This window comes from Phocoena sinus, chromosome 6 (genome assembly GCF_008692025.1).
Source record: "Phocoena sinus isolate mPhoSin1 chromosome 6, mPhoSin1.pri, whole genome shotgun sequence".
In the NCBI taxonomy this organism is placed as follows: domain Eukaryota; kingdom Metazoa; phylum Chordata; class Mammalia; order Artiodactyla; family Phocoenidae; genus Phocoena; species Phocoena sinus.
The window spans coordinates 7,921,206-7,939,475 of record NC_045768.1 but is presented as its reverse complement, the minus strand read 5'-3'; the positions used below and the strand labels follow the sequence as shown (position 1 = coordinate 7,939,475).

Here is an 18,270-nt window from a genome sequence, read left to right as displayed (position 1 = left end):
AGCCTGTGCTCCACAACGGCAGAGGCCACAATAGTGAGGCCCGCGTACAGAAAAAAAAAAAAAAAAAAAGCATTGGCTGAATATTTGATTGACTCTTGACCTCTAGCTCCCTCAGCAGACAATAGGGGGCTGGGGGCTACAGCTGGTACGGAACTGGGTTGCGTCGGAGCCTGGGCTTTGTGGCCTGGGACAAGTCCCCCCTTCCCTCTGAGCCTCAGGTGGCCTGTCTGTGAAATGAGAAGAATGGATTGATGTCCGTTGACCACGTGCCACGCACCACTTTGCAGACCTTGTGATCGCAAATTCTCATACCCGTTTTACAGATAAGGGAACTGTGCCTGGCTTAAAGAAGCCATGGGACCTGCCTACAGTCACACAGCCAATAAGTGGCAGGTCCAGGATTTGAACCCAGAACTGTCGCCCCCCGCAACCCCAGTTTAGGTGCCACTCTCCTTCTCTCAGCCCAGCCCAGCACTGGTTTCATGGTCTGATTTATTGGTGGTGAGTATATAGGGGTGGGCCCAGGACAGGCAGCCTGGCTGCCCGGTGCGGGGGGTCTCTGTGTGACAGTTGCAGGGAGGAGCTAGGCTCCCCCACTCACTCCCAGGCTGGGTGCCGCTAGGCTTCTGTTTCGCCCGCCAGAGTTGGGCCAGTCCAGATGTAGAGGCCGATGGGAGCAGGTCCGGGTGGCTCTGGGCTGGCTGTTTCCATGGAGGAGGCACTGTCAGCCTGGGTGGGCTGGGCTGAGTCCGTTTTGGAGTTCTCAGCTCCTGCCCAGCCCACGTCACCGAGTACTGGGTCCAGGTTAAAATTACAGGGACTTGGGTTGCTACAGCAATGTGGACATATAGCGCAGCGGACTCTCTCTCCGTGGTGCTGGGCAGCCGTACCCCAGGCCCACTGGGTTTGAAGGTTCGTGGTGGGGTGGGGGGACGCCAAGGTGTTCCAAGCTGGTGCCCCCACTGGCAGCAGGCCTTGGAGAGGGAGGCAGGAGGGGCGGGCACAGAGGGCCTTGTCCATCCTTGCTCGAGTGGAGGGGTTGGGGTCCCAGGATAAGTTCATGGCCACTGGTTCCCAGCTGGTGGCTGCTCAGTCTCTCCTGTTGGACGAGGGCTGGCTGGGCGGCCCCCAGGACTCCGGGCTGGGCACTACGCCATGCTGCTGGTGGAGCAGGGGGTGCTCTGGGTGCTCCCGATGCTGTGGTTGGTGCTACTGCTCTCTGAGGAGGCCGGGGCAGCCACCGCCACCACGGGCTCCCGCTTGCCGGGGTGACCTGGGGGCAGGGGTGGAGGTCAGGGCCCCGGCCAGGGCTCCCCACTCCCCCAGAGGCTTCGCTGGGCTCCCCCAGGTGGTGGTGGAGGGGTCCTGAGCACTCATCGTGGGGGCCTGGGATACTCACGCGTGTGCAAGTAGATGTACCAGAGCGCGGCGGTGAGCAGGGCCCCGATGAGGAAGGCGCCAAAGGTGATGCCCAGCACGGCGGGCAGGACGAGGCCTTTGTCTGCGCAACCAAGGGCAGGACAGCTGTGGTCAGCACTGCCGCCTCCTCCCTGCCCCCCTACCCTGTTGTGCTGGCCAGGAGCACAGGCTTCGGTGCCAGTCTCAGCTACTGACCCTGACTTCTCTGAACCCCTAGCAAATGGGTTCATCACACCCATGCCTGACACTAAGCCGTGGTTGCTATGACCATCTACCCAGAGGGTCCAGCCAGGCCTTTGGGCCATGCCTCTGCCTCCCAAGGCTGGTAGAGATGCATTTTTAGGGAGGATGCATGGTATAATCTGAGCAAAGTGTGAGTGGGGCCGGAGAGTACAGTCCCGCTGTGTGCCCTTAAGTCAGTCCCTGCCCCACTCTGAGCCCTATACCATGGTGGGGATAGGCCAGAGCACCTCTGAGGGCTCTTCAGCTCTGCTCTTGGGTTTTCCCAACCTTCACTCTTTCCACACTCCCGATTCCTGTGTGACTGTGGGCCAGGCAGCCTCCCCTTAGGCCTCTGAGTTCCCATCCCTGCAGTGGGGTCATTAGCCTGCACTGTTGGTTGCAGGCTGGGTGTAGGGGCTCCATCCAGGCCCAGGTGGGATGGCAAAGAGGCAGATGCCTCTCCCACCTCTGCCTTCAGTGTCAGGGACTCTTCTGCCCAGGCTGGAGGGAGCTGGGCTGAGGGCTGAGGCGTAACCTCCACAGTAGGGGCCTTAAGGAAGGTAAGGTCAGTGCTGCCCCACGTCTCATCCTAGGAGGCCCCATGCCCCGCCCCCCAGCAAGGTCAGCCAGCAACCTTGGGGATCAAGAAGAACCAAAGGCCTGGAACCCGGGCCCACGGGGTGGTCACGAACAAAGGCTCTCCATCTGGAAGATGCAGCTGTACTCTCTGGGGTCCTCCCTGCTGTGTGCCTAGACCCATCCCTCTGGGCCGTCCGTCATGCCCCACTCTGACCTCAGCCCCTGGAGCCCTGGAGAGACTTAGAGAGAACTCACCATGCAGGCCAGGGCTGACGATGTTCAGGCGTGTGGAGACAGTCCTCTGGACGTCCTTGGGGTGGAAGAGTACACAGTGTGTGACACAGCCTTCGAGAGCAGCTTCCAGGCTTACTCCCTGCCTCTGTGACCCTGGCCTGTCACAGCCCACCCTGGGGCCTTGACTGTGAGCCCCCTCTCCGCCACCTTCTGGCTGGCAGCCTTTGGGCAAGTGCTGAGTTCTGTGCTGTGGGAGGGTGTCGGCCAGACAATCCCTGGCTGCTGCTGGAATGGTTCTTGTGAGTTCCTGAGAGGGCCCTAGCTCCCGTGAGGATTATGGGGGCACTGTGTCCATCGCCCTTGTGAATGCCTGGGTGAGAGGAGCCAGGTCAGCCCAGAGGCCCAGGCTCACTGTGGCTGGGGGAGAGGCCCACTCAGGAGCAGCCTCAGGGGCTCCTCCAGCTTCATACGACCAGAGAGGCTTTTAATCCTGGAGACCCTTCTGAGTGCAAGGGCCTGGGGATGACTGTGTGAGTGTGTCCAGGGCTGAGTGTCTGAGAACAGGGATCCACTGGATGGTGAAACGTGACCAGTAAGTGCAGAAAATCAGAATTTTGTGTCCTTTGTACTAACCCTCTTCCCCGAGGTCTCCTGTTTGTTGAGATTACACTGGTGATCATACTACATGGATAGATGGGTGGGCGGATGGATTCCTGGGTGGAGAGATTGATGTATGACTGGGTGGGAGCGCAGAAGGATGGCTGGCTGGCTGGGGGACTGGGCTGATGGAAGGACTGTGGATGAATGACTGGGTGGGATGGTGAGAAGATGGATAGATGACTGGGTGGGATGGATGGATGGATGGATGGATGGATGGATAGCTAACTAATGGTTGCAGCTGCATATCCTACCAATGTCCAAGACACAGCCATCAGAAGGCTGTAGGGTGGCAGAAAGAGTGCCCCTGGTACCCAGAGGCCACGCGCCTGCCTGTGGCTGTGTCTTTCGCCCACTGGTCCCACATCCTCATGGTCTATCACATCCCTTCCTGAAAACTCCAGACCCGGAAGCCACCCTTGAAGCTGGGCTTAGCCCAGCCCCTACTCACCAGGGACCAAGTGCTGAGACGCAGGGCTACAGTGCAGCTGAGGACGCCAGTCGTGGGCATGGGCACCATGTAGCCACGGAGGAGGAAGCTGAAGCGCATGTCGCCACCAGGGCTCGGGGACAGCAGGCTCACACAGCTGCTCTTGGCCGCCTGGCTCTGGATGAGTTCCACGATCTCCATGTCAGGCCCCAAGTTCAGTTGGCAGCTGTCCAGCTGGATCGTGAGCTCGGGGATCGATGGGGACACGCTCACCTGCATGGGTAGGAAGGGGGACGAGGCACGGTCAGTTACTCTTAACTCTCCGCCCTGCCTGTTCTCATGAAATAAGCTAGACTCATTCTAGAGTTCCCGCTCCAGAACCTTGACGGTGGAAGGACGGTCATGGGCCTGCCTGGAGCGAATGAGGAAGAAGAGGCGACATCCCAACCAGTGTCTGAGCTCTGCCTCTCCCCTCCACCAAGCACCATGGGGGTTCCCTCCTCCCTCTGGGAAGTCAAGTTCCATTGGGTGGAAAGAAAGGCTCTGAGAAATCCCAGGCGTTGGCAACGCCTAAGAGGTCAAGTCCAGTACCTGCACAAAGCCCTGCTGCCCCAGCTCGATGGTGTTGGAGGCCTGGAGGAAGTGCGGGCTGAGGTAGAGGCCCAGCTGGAAGGAGAGGCTGTCCATGTTGATGCACTGCACCTTTTTCTGTGGGAGATGGGAGGGGGGCTTGGTCAGTCGGGGAGGCACCCAGCCAGGGAGGTAAGGGGTGGGAGCAGGAGTCACGGCCCAGAGCTCTTGCCTGACCTTCATCACCACCTTAAACCACCCCCCCAACCCAAACTGAGATTTAAGAACTTGCTCTGCACGAGACCTGTGTGAAGTGCTTTTCACGCGTCATCTCAGTGATGGCTCATCCCGTATGGGGATCCTTTCCTATGCCACTATTAACAGGACCTTTGGGCCCAGAAAGCTTATGTGATTTGCCCAAGGCCACGCAGCCAATATGTGCATGGACCCTCTGACTCGAGAGGCTGAGAACATAACCCTAAACAGTACTGCTCCCGTTGCACGGAAGGGGAGACTGAGGCACGCTGGAGACACATTGGCTTGCCAGGATCAGGGCCTGAATTTCCTGAGGCCTGCTCCCTCCCAGGCCAGGAATGGACCCCAGGATCCTGGACCAGATAGGTTAGCACGGTGATCATCCATCTCACCTGCTGTGGTGACGAGCTTGACAGGAGGTTGAGAATCACCTGCAGGAAGAGAGCCAAGGAGCTGGTCAGAGCCAGAGAGGAGCCCAGAGGGTGTCCCACCCAGCGCGCCCATTTCTGTGGATGGGGAGACTGAACCAACCGATGGCTAAACTCGTCTTCCTACTAAGCATCCCACCCGCTCTCTCAAACGCCCCTCAGCCTGGAAGATCCAGGGGGCACCAATTAAGCCGGCCCTGCTACCTTTCCCACCACAGCTCTTACCTCATTACTGATCACATTTTCCGTCACTATCATGCCACAGCTGGAGTAGCCGCTGCGCAAGACAAGCTGGTCATCTCTGTCCTCAGCCTGGCAGCTGGAGTCCCAGAAGGTCAGGCTCGTGATGGTGCACCTCAGAGTCTGGGCCAGGGGTGGGGGGTGGGGGGAACGGTCAGGAGGCACGGGGCTCCCGGGGACCTGTCCATCACACCCCAGCACCAAGGACTGACCACCCCCCAGGGGTCCCAAATCACAGCCATGCCTCTGTTCCTTTCCCCATTTTTGTTAGTTTTCATCATCCCACAGCATTTAAGACTACTTTTCCTGAACTTGACAAACACTTTTGTACTTAGCAATAAGATCTGTGACATCATGAGTGTTTCCTTCTCTACAGACATATATACTCAGAGAAATTGTGTGGCTTTGTTGGTTTCTTTTTTCCTTTTTTTTTTGGCCGTGCTGCCCGGCATGCGGGATCTTAGTTCCCCCTGCAGTGGGAGCTCAGAATCTTAATCACTGGACCGCCGGGGAAGTCCCTTTCTTTCCACTCATCTTTAACAAATGGCATCATACCGTCCTTCATGCTTTAGCTTGGTTTTTTCACTGAACAATAAATCACAGACATCTTTCTGTGTTTATACTATAGATCTAGAACATTCTTTTTAACTGGAGTGTAATGTCTCAAAGATCGATGGATTACAGTGTATGCATCCAGACCTCTTGGGACAGGACAGCAGTAATGCCAGCCATCGCTGGTCCCTCCACCTCCCAGACATCTGTCTGGCCACGCAGAGGCAAGGGAGGAGGGGGAGATGGGCCGCAGACAGGTGGAGCTTCACCTAGGCCCCAATACCCCACACCCCTAAAGACTTCCACATGGATGTAGAGTTAAACGTCATTCTAAAAATCCCCGAGAACATGCATGACTTGTCAAGGCTCTGGCAGAGAGATTTCCTGCCTCGGAAAGACTAGAAAAAAAATCACAAAGGAAAAGATGACCAGCTAGGATGGCCCAACGTTTTCAAATGTCCAAAAAATTAAAAAACACTCTGGCGAAAATTTAAAGAACTCTACAAACCGGGAGAGATTATTTCAGTAAGAATGATGGACAAAGGGCCACAAATGTCTTTCTTCATGTAAAAAGCTAATAAAAATCATCAAGAAAAATGCCAAGTTACAACGCACACAGAGACTTTGGTTATTATCAGTCGCACGAAGCCAAGCCCAAACTCACTACTAATCAAAGAAGTAGAAATTCAAACAAGAGCAGAGGGCTTCCCTGGTGGCGCAGTGGTTGAGAGTCCGCCTGCCGATGCAGGGGACACGGGTTCGTGCCTCGGTCTGGGAAGATCCCACATGCCGCGGAGCAGCTGGGCCCGTGAGCCATGGCTGCTGAGCCTGCACGTCCGGAGCCTGTGCTCCGCAACGGGAGAGGCCACAACAGTGAGAAGCCCATGTACCGCAAAAAAAAAAAAAAAAAAAAAAAAAAAAAAGAATAGAACACAGTGTTCCCACTCTCACATCAGCAAAAAGTTTTTTAGACAAAAAATAATAATTTGGGGAGAGAGAGAGTCAAAGTGTTCTCATTAATCAGCAATGAAAATTGGAATCATCTATTGGAAAGCCGGTTGGCAACATGTATCAAAACTTCCAGGATGTTCACTCATTTTGACCCAGAAATCTCACTAATGCGGAAACCTATCCTAAGAAAATAATCCTATTTAAAGAAAAATTTCATATGCACAATGACACTTTCTGCATATTTATAATATTACAGAATTGGAAACAACCCAAATGTCTAACGAGGGAGGAGGAGTTAATTATGGCATGTCAATATCATGGGATTGGATGTGCTTTTAAAGTGATGTTATTGGGGCTTCCCTGGTGGCCCAGAGGTTAATAGACCATGCTCCCAATTCCAGGGGCCTGGGTTCAGTCCCCAGTCGGGGAACTAGATCCCGCATGCAAGCCTCAACTAAAGATCCCACATGCCACAACTAAGAGCCCGCCTGCCACAACTGAGAGCCGGCGCAGCCAAATAAATAAATCAATGTTAAAAAAATAATCAAAAAGTGATATTATTAAGTACATATGTCAAAGTTTTAAAAATACATTAAATGAATATAGCAGGAAACAGACAATTGCATCCAATACGATTACACTGTATAACAAATACACAGAGAAAACATTCCAGAAAGAAATCCACCAAATTGTTGGTAGCCATTGTCTTTGGATGGGGTGATTGAGATTTTCTTCTAATTTTTTCCACATTTAAAAAAGCCTGTGTTATTTTTATAATAAACATCTTTGTTCTTCAATTAGGCAGAGATCATACGGTATAGATATTCTAAGTGGCCACTCAGCTCAGCCTCCACTTAGGATTAATAATGACGCCTACCTAGTATCTATTTACTGAGCACTTACTGTTCCACATCTGGCTGGGTCGTCAGATCTCATGTAATTCTCACCACATGGTAGGGACCATTATCAACCCCATTTTACAAGTGGAAAAACTGACGCTTGCCGAGGGATATGATTTGTCCTCCTGCCTGGATTAGGACCCCAAGATTCTTGGGCTAGAGGAAGGACCAGTTGCCCATGTCAGCTGGGCCGGAGGCCAGGAGTTCCCTTACCGAGATGAGATCTTTGTTGAGTACCAGAGTCATGACGTCGTCGGAGCACTTGGGCTGGATCAGGGACAGGAGCAGCTCCTGGTTGCAGCCCTCCTTGGGAGGGGTGGTCTGGACCGGTGTGGGTGAGGGCTGCAGCCCACTGCCTGCAGGGCAGCAGAGGCAGCCGGCAGACAGTCACTGCGGGCTCACTGTGCTCTTAAGCACTAAGCACTTCTATAGCTAAGTACTCTCAGGGTCCCTGAGATGCAGATGAGGAAAATGGGGCTCTGACCAGCAGATGCAACTTGCCCAGCACACACAGCAGCTGGGCGTGGCTACAGATCCAAGGAGAGGGCAAGGGAAGGGAGGGGGGCGCGGGAGGGATCCGGGTGCTCACCACAGCTGGGTGCCCTCAGAGAGACGACACTGGCCAGAGGGAGCTCCACAAAGGACGCTACTACACTGGCGTTGAGCCTCCGGGCCTCCCCCAGCAGGCCTTGCGTTGTGTTTGGGAGGTGGAAGCCAGGGATGTTCTTCTCCGGAAAGATCTTGAAGGAGTATTCACCAGTGGTCTAATGACAGGGAGAGAGGCAGAGCAGGGAGCTACAGACACAGTCAGGGGGCACACAGCCTGGCGGGGGCACCTGCAAGCCAGTGAGGGTCTGCTAGGCCTCGATCCTGCTCTCTCCTTCGCTCCTGCTGTTTCCCCTGCCTGGGCCACCTCCCCTCATCTACTGGTTCCTGTTCGTCTTTCAACTCAGCTTGGAGTTCACCTCTCCAGGAAACTTTCCTGACCCTGTGGGCTGGGTTAGGGGCCTCCCTAAGGGATCATGGAAGACTTCCTGGAGGAGGTAACATCTAGGTGAAGGTCTGAAGGAAGAATAGATAGTGCACAGAAGGAGAGGTTGGGGGCAGAAGGATCATCACGTATAAAGCCTCAGGGCTGGGGTGATGGTGCAGGGAGTTTGGTTTTCTTCTTTGGGGAGCCTTGGGGAGACCTGAATGGGGTCTCACCCAGATCTGCATGTTGTGGTTGGCGTCGATGAGCCAGGACACGTAGGGTGGACCCTGAAGGATGAGCACGGCGGCGTCGGGATCCCTCGAAGCACAGCTCAGCTCCACCTTCACGGTCACTGTCCGGGGCCTGTGGGGAGACAGACCCCCACATCAGAGTGGGCGGTAGTGCGGGGTGCAGGGGACGGGGTGTGGAGGGTTGGTGCTTGACCTGGACTTGCGGGTCAGGGACAAGACCTGGGGTCGGGTGGGCAGCGACTGCGCTCTTAACCTGGTCGGTCGTGGGTCCGTGGGGTGGACGAGGAAATGCGCGGGGCCCCGGGATAGGTGGGGGTGACAGTACTCTGACCCGGCCAGGGGCGCGGCTGAGGCTTGGACAGAGGCGGGGCTTTATAAGGGGTGGGGCTGGGGGGTGGGGCGGGCACCCTTACCAGGCCTCTGGGCCCGGCAGGACCCTCAGGATGTGCGCCTCCTTGTGGCCAGCCACACCTTCCAAGCGGCAGCCCCGGACGGAGGCCTGGGCGTTAGGGCTCCATTCGAGTGTGTGGCCCATGTCCTTGTGGGGTTCCAGACTACAGGAAGACGGTGACCTCGGGGCTGCGGAGACAAGTGCACTTATGTCTCCTCCTCGAGCAGCCTGGCATCTAATACGGAGGCCCACCCTCAGCCACAGAAACGGTGGGGGAGGCAGGATGGAGGAGCAAAGAGTGAGGGGCATGGGAGGACCAGGGTTCAAATCACCCCTCCACCACTTACAGCAGAGGGACCCAGGGGAAGTCCCTGGCCTCTGTTTCCTCATCTGTCAAGATAGGGTTAATTTAAGGTATGAACTCCTGGCATAATGCTAGGGATGCAGCCCTGCAACCACCAGCACGTCATCCCCCTCTTATCTTTCTTATAGAATTTACCATGACCTGAAATTATAGAATTTGTTTGTGTACATATTTATTATCATCTCCCCACCACAGTGCCAGCTCCAGGAGGGCAGGGTCTGGGTCTGTCCCCACAGAGTCCCCAGATGCCTAGCATAGGGCTTGGTGCCTAGTAGGTGCACACCAAATAAGAAGAAAGTGCTGTTTTTGTAGTTCAGGAAACTGACAGAGCACAGCAATTTCACATGGTTCAACCTAACATTTGGTGCAGGGGTAATCGCTGTCCTAAGAGCGCACTGACTTGCTCTGTGTGACCTGGGGCAAATCACATCCCCTCTCAGTGCCTCAGTGTCCCCATCTGAGGAATGAGCCACGGGAATTCACATTCCTCCAGAGCAGAGTCCCGAACCCAGAGAGGCTGTTGGGGAAGCTGACCTTGGTCCAGACGGAGGAGGATGCTTTGGGGATTGTTCAGCTCAGCAGCAGAGGTGACGGGGCCCTTTGTATCCGCCCAGTTGAGGAGCTCACCCTTGGTAGTGAAGGGTGGCAGCTGTGTGGTGTTGACCTTTGTGGGCTCTTGGAAGATGACCAGGTTGGGGTTCTGGGGAGATATGTGAAGGCTCAGGGTGCTGTTCCTGGGCCTGAGTCCCCTCTGTCCCATGCAGGAGGTCAGGAGATAATCTGAGGAGGCAGCGGTTTGGCTGAGCAGAGGAGGCCAGGCCTGAGGGTGCGGAGGCTGGTGGACCTGAAGTTAGCTCACAGTCCCCTGACCAGGGCTCCCCCAGAGCCGGATCTGCCCATCTCCTTTCTACACCTGGGGAGCTGGATGGACACACAACCACGTGCCTCTACCTGTCCAAACATCACCCTCGCACCCCTCCGTAGGCATCCTCATTCAGCCCACACTTAACGACATCTGTGGTTACTGTCTGTTTCCCCCACACTCTAAGGTCTGTGAGGGAACACGCCTGCCTCGCCCACCCCTGCAGGGGACTTGACACGTAGTAGGCACTGAGTAATATTTGTCTAACTTCGTGCTGGGCCTTGGGCCCAGCACTGGGATCCTGACATGGCAGCTTCTCCCTAATGCCTGGCACATGGCAGGTGCTCTCTGCACGTGGGAAGGGAGAAGGCAAGAGAGAAGAAATGGATGAATTCATGAATGAATGAAGGACAAACAGGGGTGGTCCCTGCTCTGAGGGATCTTACCATCCAGAAACTAGTCACGCCTCAAGTCATTTGAAACACAGAAGACAGAGCATATTATTTAATAAGAAACAAAGGAGCAGGACACGTCCCCTGGATGGACAGGGATGAGAATCTGGGTGGCTCCAGCACCTCACTGCCTCCACTGCCCACGCCTCAGGAGAGACTCTGCTGGGCTGGGGAAGGAAATAGGAAAGACTTCCTGGTGTAGGTACTCTGGTGAAGTCAAAGGGTTCAGAGGAAGCTGTTGGGGCCACAGACTCAAGAGAGTTCCTTTTCCATCCATCTCCAAAGCCAGAGGCACTGCGCTGAAGCAGGAGCCGCATAAGGGCTTCAGGCTAGATACTAAGGGGGACTGCCGGACAGTGGCAGTAGGCAAGACACCATAGAATGGCCCACCTGGAATGGAGCAGGACTGTAACAGGGGGGGCCAAGTGATGAGCACCTGGGTGAGGAACTCAGCGCCCGCCCGCATGGAAGGGCTGGGGCAGTGGGTTAGAGCTGGAGAGTCTGGGGGTGGGGAGACTTTTACCCATCTGACCCTCAGGGTCAGCTCTGTAAAATGGGGATGTAATAGGGATTAAAGGGCAAGGCGTTTCTCAGTCTCCTGGCGCTGGGTCTGGCACAGAGGCCTGCGCCCCCGTGAGGCTCTCTGTCCCTCCAGCGGCGTCCCGGCTCCGGCTGCGGGGGCCCGGCTCCGGAAATTGCGGGCCGAGGCCGCGCGCGGCTCCGGAGGTGCCCCCGGCCCGGCCCCCCGGCCGTGTATTCTTAGCGTGGGTGGGGGGAGGGAGGGGGGAAGGAAGGCTTGGCGGAGGTCGGAGCCGGCGGCTGCTGCGACCTTCCGGCCCGGCGAGCGGGCGCTTTTCACGGGCCCTGCGTCACCCGGAACCCCGCCGCCGGGCCCAGATCCCGGGGTTGGGCCGCCAGGGCGTCCGGGAATGGGAAGGGGAAAGGGGAGAGTCGAGAGGAAGGAGGAGCCGTGGCAGGATCTCGGTTTCCCGCACTGGGATCCGAGGGATGTGCCGCGTGGGGTCGGTCGGCTCTGCCCTCCTGGTCGGCTTTCGATAGGCTTGCAACTTCCCTCCCAGGGCCGTCCGGGCTGGCCAGCCCCGTCTGCCTCTGTGCTGCCCCTGCCGCCAGTCCCGCACCCCCTCAACTTCTCTCCGTGTCTGGGCCCGTCTCCCAGGCAGCCCTGGATCTGGGCCTCTCTTCAGGTCCCCAGCTCCTCTCTCCCGCTGCTGGAACTCTGTGGTCTCCCTGAGAGTCTGTCTATTCCTCTCACAACAGGCCCGCCCTCTTTCCGTTGCCATTTTTCTTCCTGTGTCTCTCTCGCATTTGTTATCTTTGCTCTCCCCCGGGCTCTGGCTCCCTCCCCTCTGCTTTCTCTGGCTGTAAACAACAGCTGCTCGCATCTGGGGATCACCTCCCAGGGCCTTCCATGTGGAGGGGGCAGTGCCGTGGTCCGCCCCACCTCCTCCAGCCCTGAACTTCCTTTCTGTGGGTCCCGGACAGCGGACCTCCTCTCTCTGGTGGATGTGTCTGACACTTACTATCTGAATTTTTAAAAAATAATTTTTCTCCAACTTAGGCCATGCTAATTATAGCAAATCTTGCAAATTCAACAAAGTTTAAAGAACAAAACAGATATCTCTCCGAATCCCACTCCCCAGCCATAAGTACTGTTTTGTTTGGGTTTTCACCAGGGAATTCCCCATAACTACCGATAACGCATTGTTAGGTTTCTTTTGTTTGGTTTTGGTTTTGGTTTTGGGGCCACTCCGTGCAGCATGCAGAATCTTAGTTCCCTGACCAGGGATCAAACCCGTGCCCCCTGCATTGGAAGCGTGGAGTCTTAACCACTGGACGGCCAGGGAAGTCCATCATTGTTAGGTTTCTTCCTGACCTTTTTCGTCTGCACTTAAATATTTTCAAATTTATGTCTTGTAACTTTCTCAAAGACAGTGACAAGGTTATTTTATGGGACTATCCTCAGTTCTCCCACTGCACATAGGGGAAAACTGAGGCTATGAGAGGGGATTGGAGTTGGCCAGGGTTGCACATCAACCTGATTCCCACCTCCAGGTTTGGGCTCTTTATCCCAGGTTCTGTTGCCCTTTGCGCTCTCCCTGTCAGGGCCCCATGGGATTCACCAGGCAGGGCCCTGGTGAATAATGTCAGAATGAAAATGAGAAGTAGGGGACCCTGGCCCACAGAGGTGGACAGCAGGCCCGTGTCTGAGGCTGGGGCTGGAGGTAACACACTCACGTAGGCCAGGTGGAGTGGGATTCCCGGAGCCTGCAACTTCAGGAAGATGGTCTTGTTAGTGCTGAGGACCAGAAGCACCTCTCGGGGCAGGGTGCCATTGTGCTTGGATGTCTGCAGAGTCAGCTCCAGCACTGACACCTCCTGGAACGGGGGCAGGGGAGAGACAAATACAGAGACCAGTCAGATTGCACAGGCTGTGCCACCAGATCAGTAGTGACGACTCATTTACTGTAAGCTTCCACTCCATTCTCCCTGCCCAGCTTGTCCACTCCTGTCTCCCAGAGCCCAGCACAGTGCCTGGCCCTCAGGAGGTACCCAGAAAAAATATTTGCTGAACGAATGAAGGAGATGAGTCCCAGCAAATCCAAGGAGATGTTTCTTTAAGGGTAGCGGGGAGGGATAGATTGGGAGTTTGGGATTGACATGTACACACGGCTATATTTAAAATAAAATGCCTTGGGCTTCCCTGGTGGCGCAGTGGTTGAGAGTCCGCCTGCCAATGCAGGGGACACGGGTTCGTGCCCCAGTCCAGGAAGATCCCACATGCCATGGAGCGGCTGGGCCCGTGAGCCATGGCCGCTGAGCCTGTGTGTCCAGAGCCTGTGCTCCGCAACGGGAGAGGCCACAGCAGGGAGAGGCCTGCGTACCGCAAAAAAAATAAAATAAAATAAAATGCCTTTCCATGAATATAAATAAGTAAATGCAATGAACCTGAACTTTATCCAGTAGTCAGTTGAGGTTTATTATTTCCACAGAGCACCTGCTGTGTACCAGGCCTGCAAACGCCTGTGTGACTTAGAGAGTACCCTGTGCCCTTTCTCTGTCCCTATGCAACAGCGTTGAGGCATCAAACCCTCCCCAGTTTGCAGTATTCCTGTTTTACTTTACTATTTTAAAGTACTGAATACTCATATTTTGTTGAGTAATACCATTATTTTGATATTTTATAAGAAATGTAAGTTGAAATCATTTGTGTCTTGAGAGGTACCGACTGCATTAAAAATTTTAATTGATCATGGTGTACGCATTTAGAATGCTTTCATAACAACGGCTACAACAATAATTAATACCTCACACTTATATAGTGCTTACTAAGTGCTTGGACTATTCTAAGTGCTTTACACATTGACTCACTTAATCCCCATGACAACCCGAAGAGGTAGGTACCATTGTTATTCTCACTCACAGAGGAGGAAGTGGGGCACAAAGAGGTGAAGTCATTTGCCCATGATCACACAGCAAGTAAGTATGGAGCTAAGATCTGGACCTGGGCAGGCCTCTACTCTCAACCGCTATCCTGTCCCATCACGTTTTTCTATACTCCTTATTCTCAAGAAGAAAAAGAACACAGCAATCCACAAGGCAAAGCTTCTATCGAAAGAAGACCCCCTGCTCTGCTCAAAGACTCTCTGAACCAATGGAGTATAAACAGGTGACTCCTGAAACTGAGACAGGTATAGGCCTCAGAAGCGCCGTCCTCACGAGGACAAAGACAGATGGAAACACTTGACTGAAACACAAACTCCAGAGGCTCTCAAAAGCTGGCAGTCTCTCCAAAGAGACAAAAAGCTGACCCTCCCCAAATCTCCTCAAACTTATCAAAAAGGAGACAGATATTTCAAGATGAAGACATCAGTGGAAAGTTTTTAGATTTAACTTCTAATTATCTCCGGGCCATTTCCCCAACTGATGTCACAGAGCCAGGGAGTGTTTCAGCTGCTGGAAAAATCTGCCAGAAATATTTCCGTTACCTAAAAATGACACCATAATCACTCTTCGTAAGTTTGCTCTTTGAAACAACAACAGAAAAGCAAATAATGTTTCATTTTCAATGTTTCATAAATATTTTGTTTCATTTTAGTGAGCTATTTATGTTGCCTATTTTTTGAATAATCACTTTTATACTAATCTATAGTAGAATGATGTGTCTCAAATTTATGTTTGTATAAGTTCACATTTTTGATTAATTTATGTTTTCTAATGGGTTTATAACTTTTGGATTTTGAAATACCTTGTTTCATCAATTTTTAAAAATATTATGCATTCTAAACACTTGAAGAATTAAATACTGGATTTAATATCATATTCTGGTAAAATATGAAACACCAATCCAAAGGTCAGAACCGACATTTTGTTCCAGGATTGTGATCAGTACTCGAAATTAACCGGAGTGAAGGAAGACCCACCTTGGCGGTGTCAGGAAAGGCCCGGGCACTGCTGACCTGTCTGAACCATCAAGAATGCACCCACCCCAGCTTCCTTACCTTAGTTGCCTATGTATTATTAGCTTGAACAATCGAATATGATTGCACAACTCTGTGTATTTGATAAAAACCACTCAACTGTACACTTTAAACAGGCAAATGTTTTCACGACAAAGCTCTTAAAGAAACAACAATCAAATATCAGTAATTTCACGTGGTTCAACCTAATCTGTGCCCAGTCCTGTGCTGTGAAAGTTGCGCATATGCTCTCACGAAGCAGGGTCAGGAACTCTCCCATTTCACAGATGCAGCCATCGGGGACAGGGAGGTCACGTGCCAAGGTGAGTGATGAAGTCAGGTGCCCAGTGCACATCAGCCTGGTGCCAGAGTGGGTGCCTGGACCCCTGGGTAGCTCACCTGGACCGTGTCTTTCCTCTCAATCCTGCCGCTCCCCAGACTGCCCCACTGTTCATCACTGTCCAGCCCCATCTGTCTGTCCTCCCACAGAGGAGTAGACCTTGAGGCCCATACATGGTGAATAGATGGGCCCCATGGTTTGGAGGTGCCATGGCTGCTGCAGATGGGGAGATCCCTCCTCTGCCCTTGGGTGGGCACCCGCAGGCCGAGAGCGTTGCAGGTGACAGAGCGACTGGGAGCGCAGCCCCTGAGCTGGGAGGAAAGAGCCCTGTGAACATCCGTTCCTGCTGCCGCTCTGTAACTGTCCCAGTTTCTCTGTGCCTCAGTTTCCCCATCTGTGAAATGGGAGTAAGACAGGGTTGGGAACCAAAACCAGGTGGGGCTCGGGACAAAGGAAGTTAAAAAAGAGAAGTAGAGGTCAGGGTCGGGTCATGCTGAGGGTGAGGGGGTTAGGAGACTGGAGCTTGGTGACGTTTGTCATGACATCTGGCTGTGCTCCCAGGGCTCACATACCAATCCCCCAATTCAGTTGTCACCAAGTCCCTCCCTGTAGAGTTGGGGGCTGGGAAAGGGGTGGGGGCTGAGGCCCAAAGAGGGGCAGGAAGGGGCCAGGGCCACACAGCAAGCGAGTCATGTGGAAACTCGGCTGGCTGGGCTCTCTGGGGTCTCTGAGCCCCTGGGCCAAGCCGAAGGCCAGCTGGTTACCAGAAAAACCCAGTCAGGGTTTCCACAGCAAACATTTCCATCCCATGGCCCTGACTCATCAGTGTGGTCGCTCACACGCTGACTTCCCTCTTCCCTCCCGGCCTGGAGCCCAAAGGCTAAGAAAGGGGCCTGCCTTGCCCCCCACCCCAAGCTCCCAGTCTTCCAATGTCATCCTGGGAATTCTGGGAGCCCAGCGAGGCGGGCAGGCCAGCCAAGCCCTCTCCCCCAACTCTGCAACCTGGGCCGGCCTGGGCCCGCCCCGGCCCCCTCCCTGAGCCAGTGGGCGGGAGACCGTGTTTCTATTTTTGTGCCCGTGTCCCACAGATGCCATTGTTGGCCCAGCAGTCAGTGGCGGGAAGGGGAGATTTCGGTGAGGAGGTCCTGAGTGCTAGTAGCCACTTATAGAAAGTCGCTTCCAGCAATTCTTCTAGGAGTGGAGCCTCGGGGCTGCCTGCAGCCCCCCCACTCCGAGGTCCTGACTGGAGCCGGCCAGATTGGAGCCAGCCGTCCTCTGTCCACCCCAGCAGACTCAGACGGCACATGCAGGCAGGGTAATGGGTGAAGGGGGGCAAAGCCAGACTGACCTGAATTCAAACCCGGGCTCAGTCATTCGCTTGTGACCCTGGGCAGTTACTTCCTCTCTCTGGGCCTCGGCTTCCTGATCTGGAAAATGGCCTGAACAATATACCCACTTCATAGACTTGTGAGGATTCAGTGAGAGTCTGCCTGCAAAGCGGGTTGTCCAGTGCCCATGGTAGTATTGCTAGATTGGCTTTCACTACCGCCGGTTCTCTCCCTGCCCGCTCATCCAGAGGAGTGCCATGGTTTGGGGGCTGAGGAGGCTGGCGTTAGAGCTGGGCAGCAGTTAGCTGGAATTGGGACCTACTTCAGCCATGCCACCCTGCAGCTTCCCCTCTCTGGGCCTCAGTCTCCCCCTCTGTGCAGGGAGGAGCTGGGCTCAGTGACGTTCCATCTGGCCTCCTGGGGCTCCCACTGGCATCTGGGGGTCATGGTCTCCAGCCAGGTGGCTACAGGGTGGGCTTCCAGAACACCCAGGAGACGCATGCTCCTCTCCCTAGCTGAGGGTCCCTGGTCAGCCCGTGTTCTCCCCACATCCCCAGTTCATTTGTCTGAGAGACCAGCACTGGGCCCAGCCTGGGGCTTCTATGCTGTCAAAGGGGGACAGGAAAGAAGGCACAAGCCTGTCATCAAGGAGCTTGGCAGAGAACAAGAGTAACACCCGCAAACTGTCAGTGACACCACTAACCTCTTGGGGATGGACAATAGGCAAATGCTAATACCCACGTATATTTCCCCTTCCTTCCGTTATTCACCCACCGACCCATCCGTCCATCCATCCATCCATCCATCCATCCAGTACCTGGACTGACCCTGAGCTGAACACTGGGGATACAGCACTGAGAGAGCAGATGCAATCCCTGTCCAGTCTGTCTGACCCCCAGCCCATGCCCCTCCACCAAGCTTGCCCCTAATATCTGCAAGGCCTGGCACAAGAACATATATGACAGCCCCTGGCCCCAGCCCACCTTGCTTCTCTTCGCATGGACACGTGTGGAAAACCAGCCTGGATGCCCAAGCTCTGCCATGCTCACTCCTCCCAGCCCCCTGTGCCCCCCATTGCTGAGTCCATCACTCAGTACCAGGGCTGCTGACGCCCACCTCTGCCTCCCCCAGGAGTGGCTCCAGGGCAGGGGCCAGGTCTGCTTTCTCTCTGCACCATCAGTGTCCACCCTTAGTCACCTCACCCAGCCTTCAGGTCTAAGGGAGCTGACCCCAGCCGTGCAGTGCCCCTTCTAGAGGAAAGGACAAGAAAGAGCCCCATCCAACCCTGGGAGGAGGCCCAGCGCATTTGGGCAGGGAATTCTGGAGTCCTGGGTTCCCAGGGTAGGGACGCAGGTCCCTTCGGCAGATTCCCCACCCAGGGCAGGGGAGATGCAA

At 54.7% G+C, this 18,270-nt stretch overlaps 1 protein-coding gene across 3 annotated transcripts in view; it reads right to left on the bottom strand.

The window, feature by feature from the left end:
- Positions 1–207: 207 nt before the first annotated feature.
- ENG (endoglin) overlaps positions 208–18,270 on the bottom strand; it is a 30,337-nt gene continuing 12,274 nt past the window's right edge. The window contains exons 3-15 of one of the 3 annotated variants that reach the window (XM_032634530.1): positions 12,986–13,126; positions 9,950–10,115; positions 9,074–9,239; positions 8,643–8,772; positions 8,026–8,200; positions 7,650–7,792; positions 5,020–5,157; positions 4,759–4,797; positions 4,133–4,249; positions 3,563–3,814; positions 2,476–2,530; positions 1,400–1,501; positions 475–1,273 (exon numbers count right to left, since the gene is read on the bottom strand). In XM_032634530.1, coding sequence (XP_032490421.1) covers positions 1,149–1,273; positions 1,400–1,501; positions 2,476–2,530; positions 3,563–3,814; positions 4,133–4,249; positions 4,759–4,797; positions 5,020–5,157; positions 7,650–7,792; positions 8,026–8,200; positions 8,643–8,772; positions 9,074–9,239; positions 9,950–10,115; positions 12,986–13,126 — 1,749 coding nt within the window. In that variant the 3' untranslated portion in view covers positions 475–1,148. Of the gene's footprint in view, positions 1,274–1,399; positions 1,502–2,475; positions 2,531–3,562; positions 3,815–4,132; positions 4,250–4,758; positions 4,798–5,019; positions 5,158–7,649; positions 7,793–8,025; positions 8,201–8,642; positions 8,773–9,073; positions 9,240–9,949; positions 10,116–12,985; positions 13,127–18,270 lie in introns of all 3 variants that reach the window. The other 2 variants (XM_032634528.1, XM_032634531.1) reach the window with 2 other exon arrangements.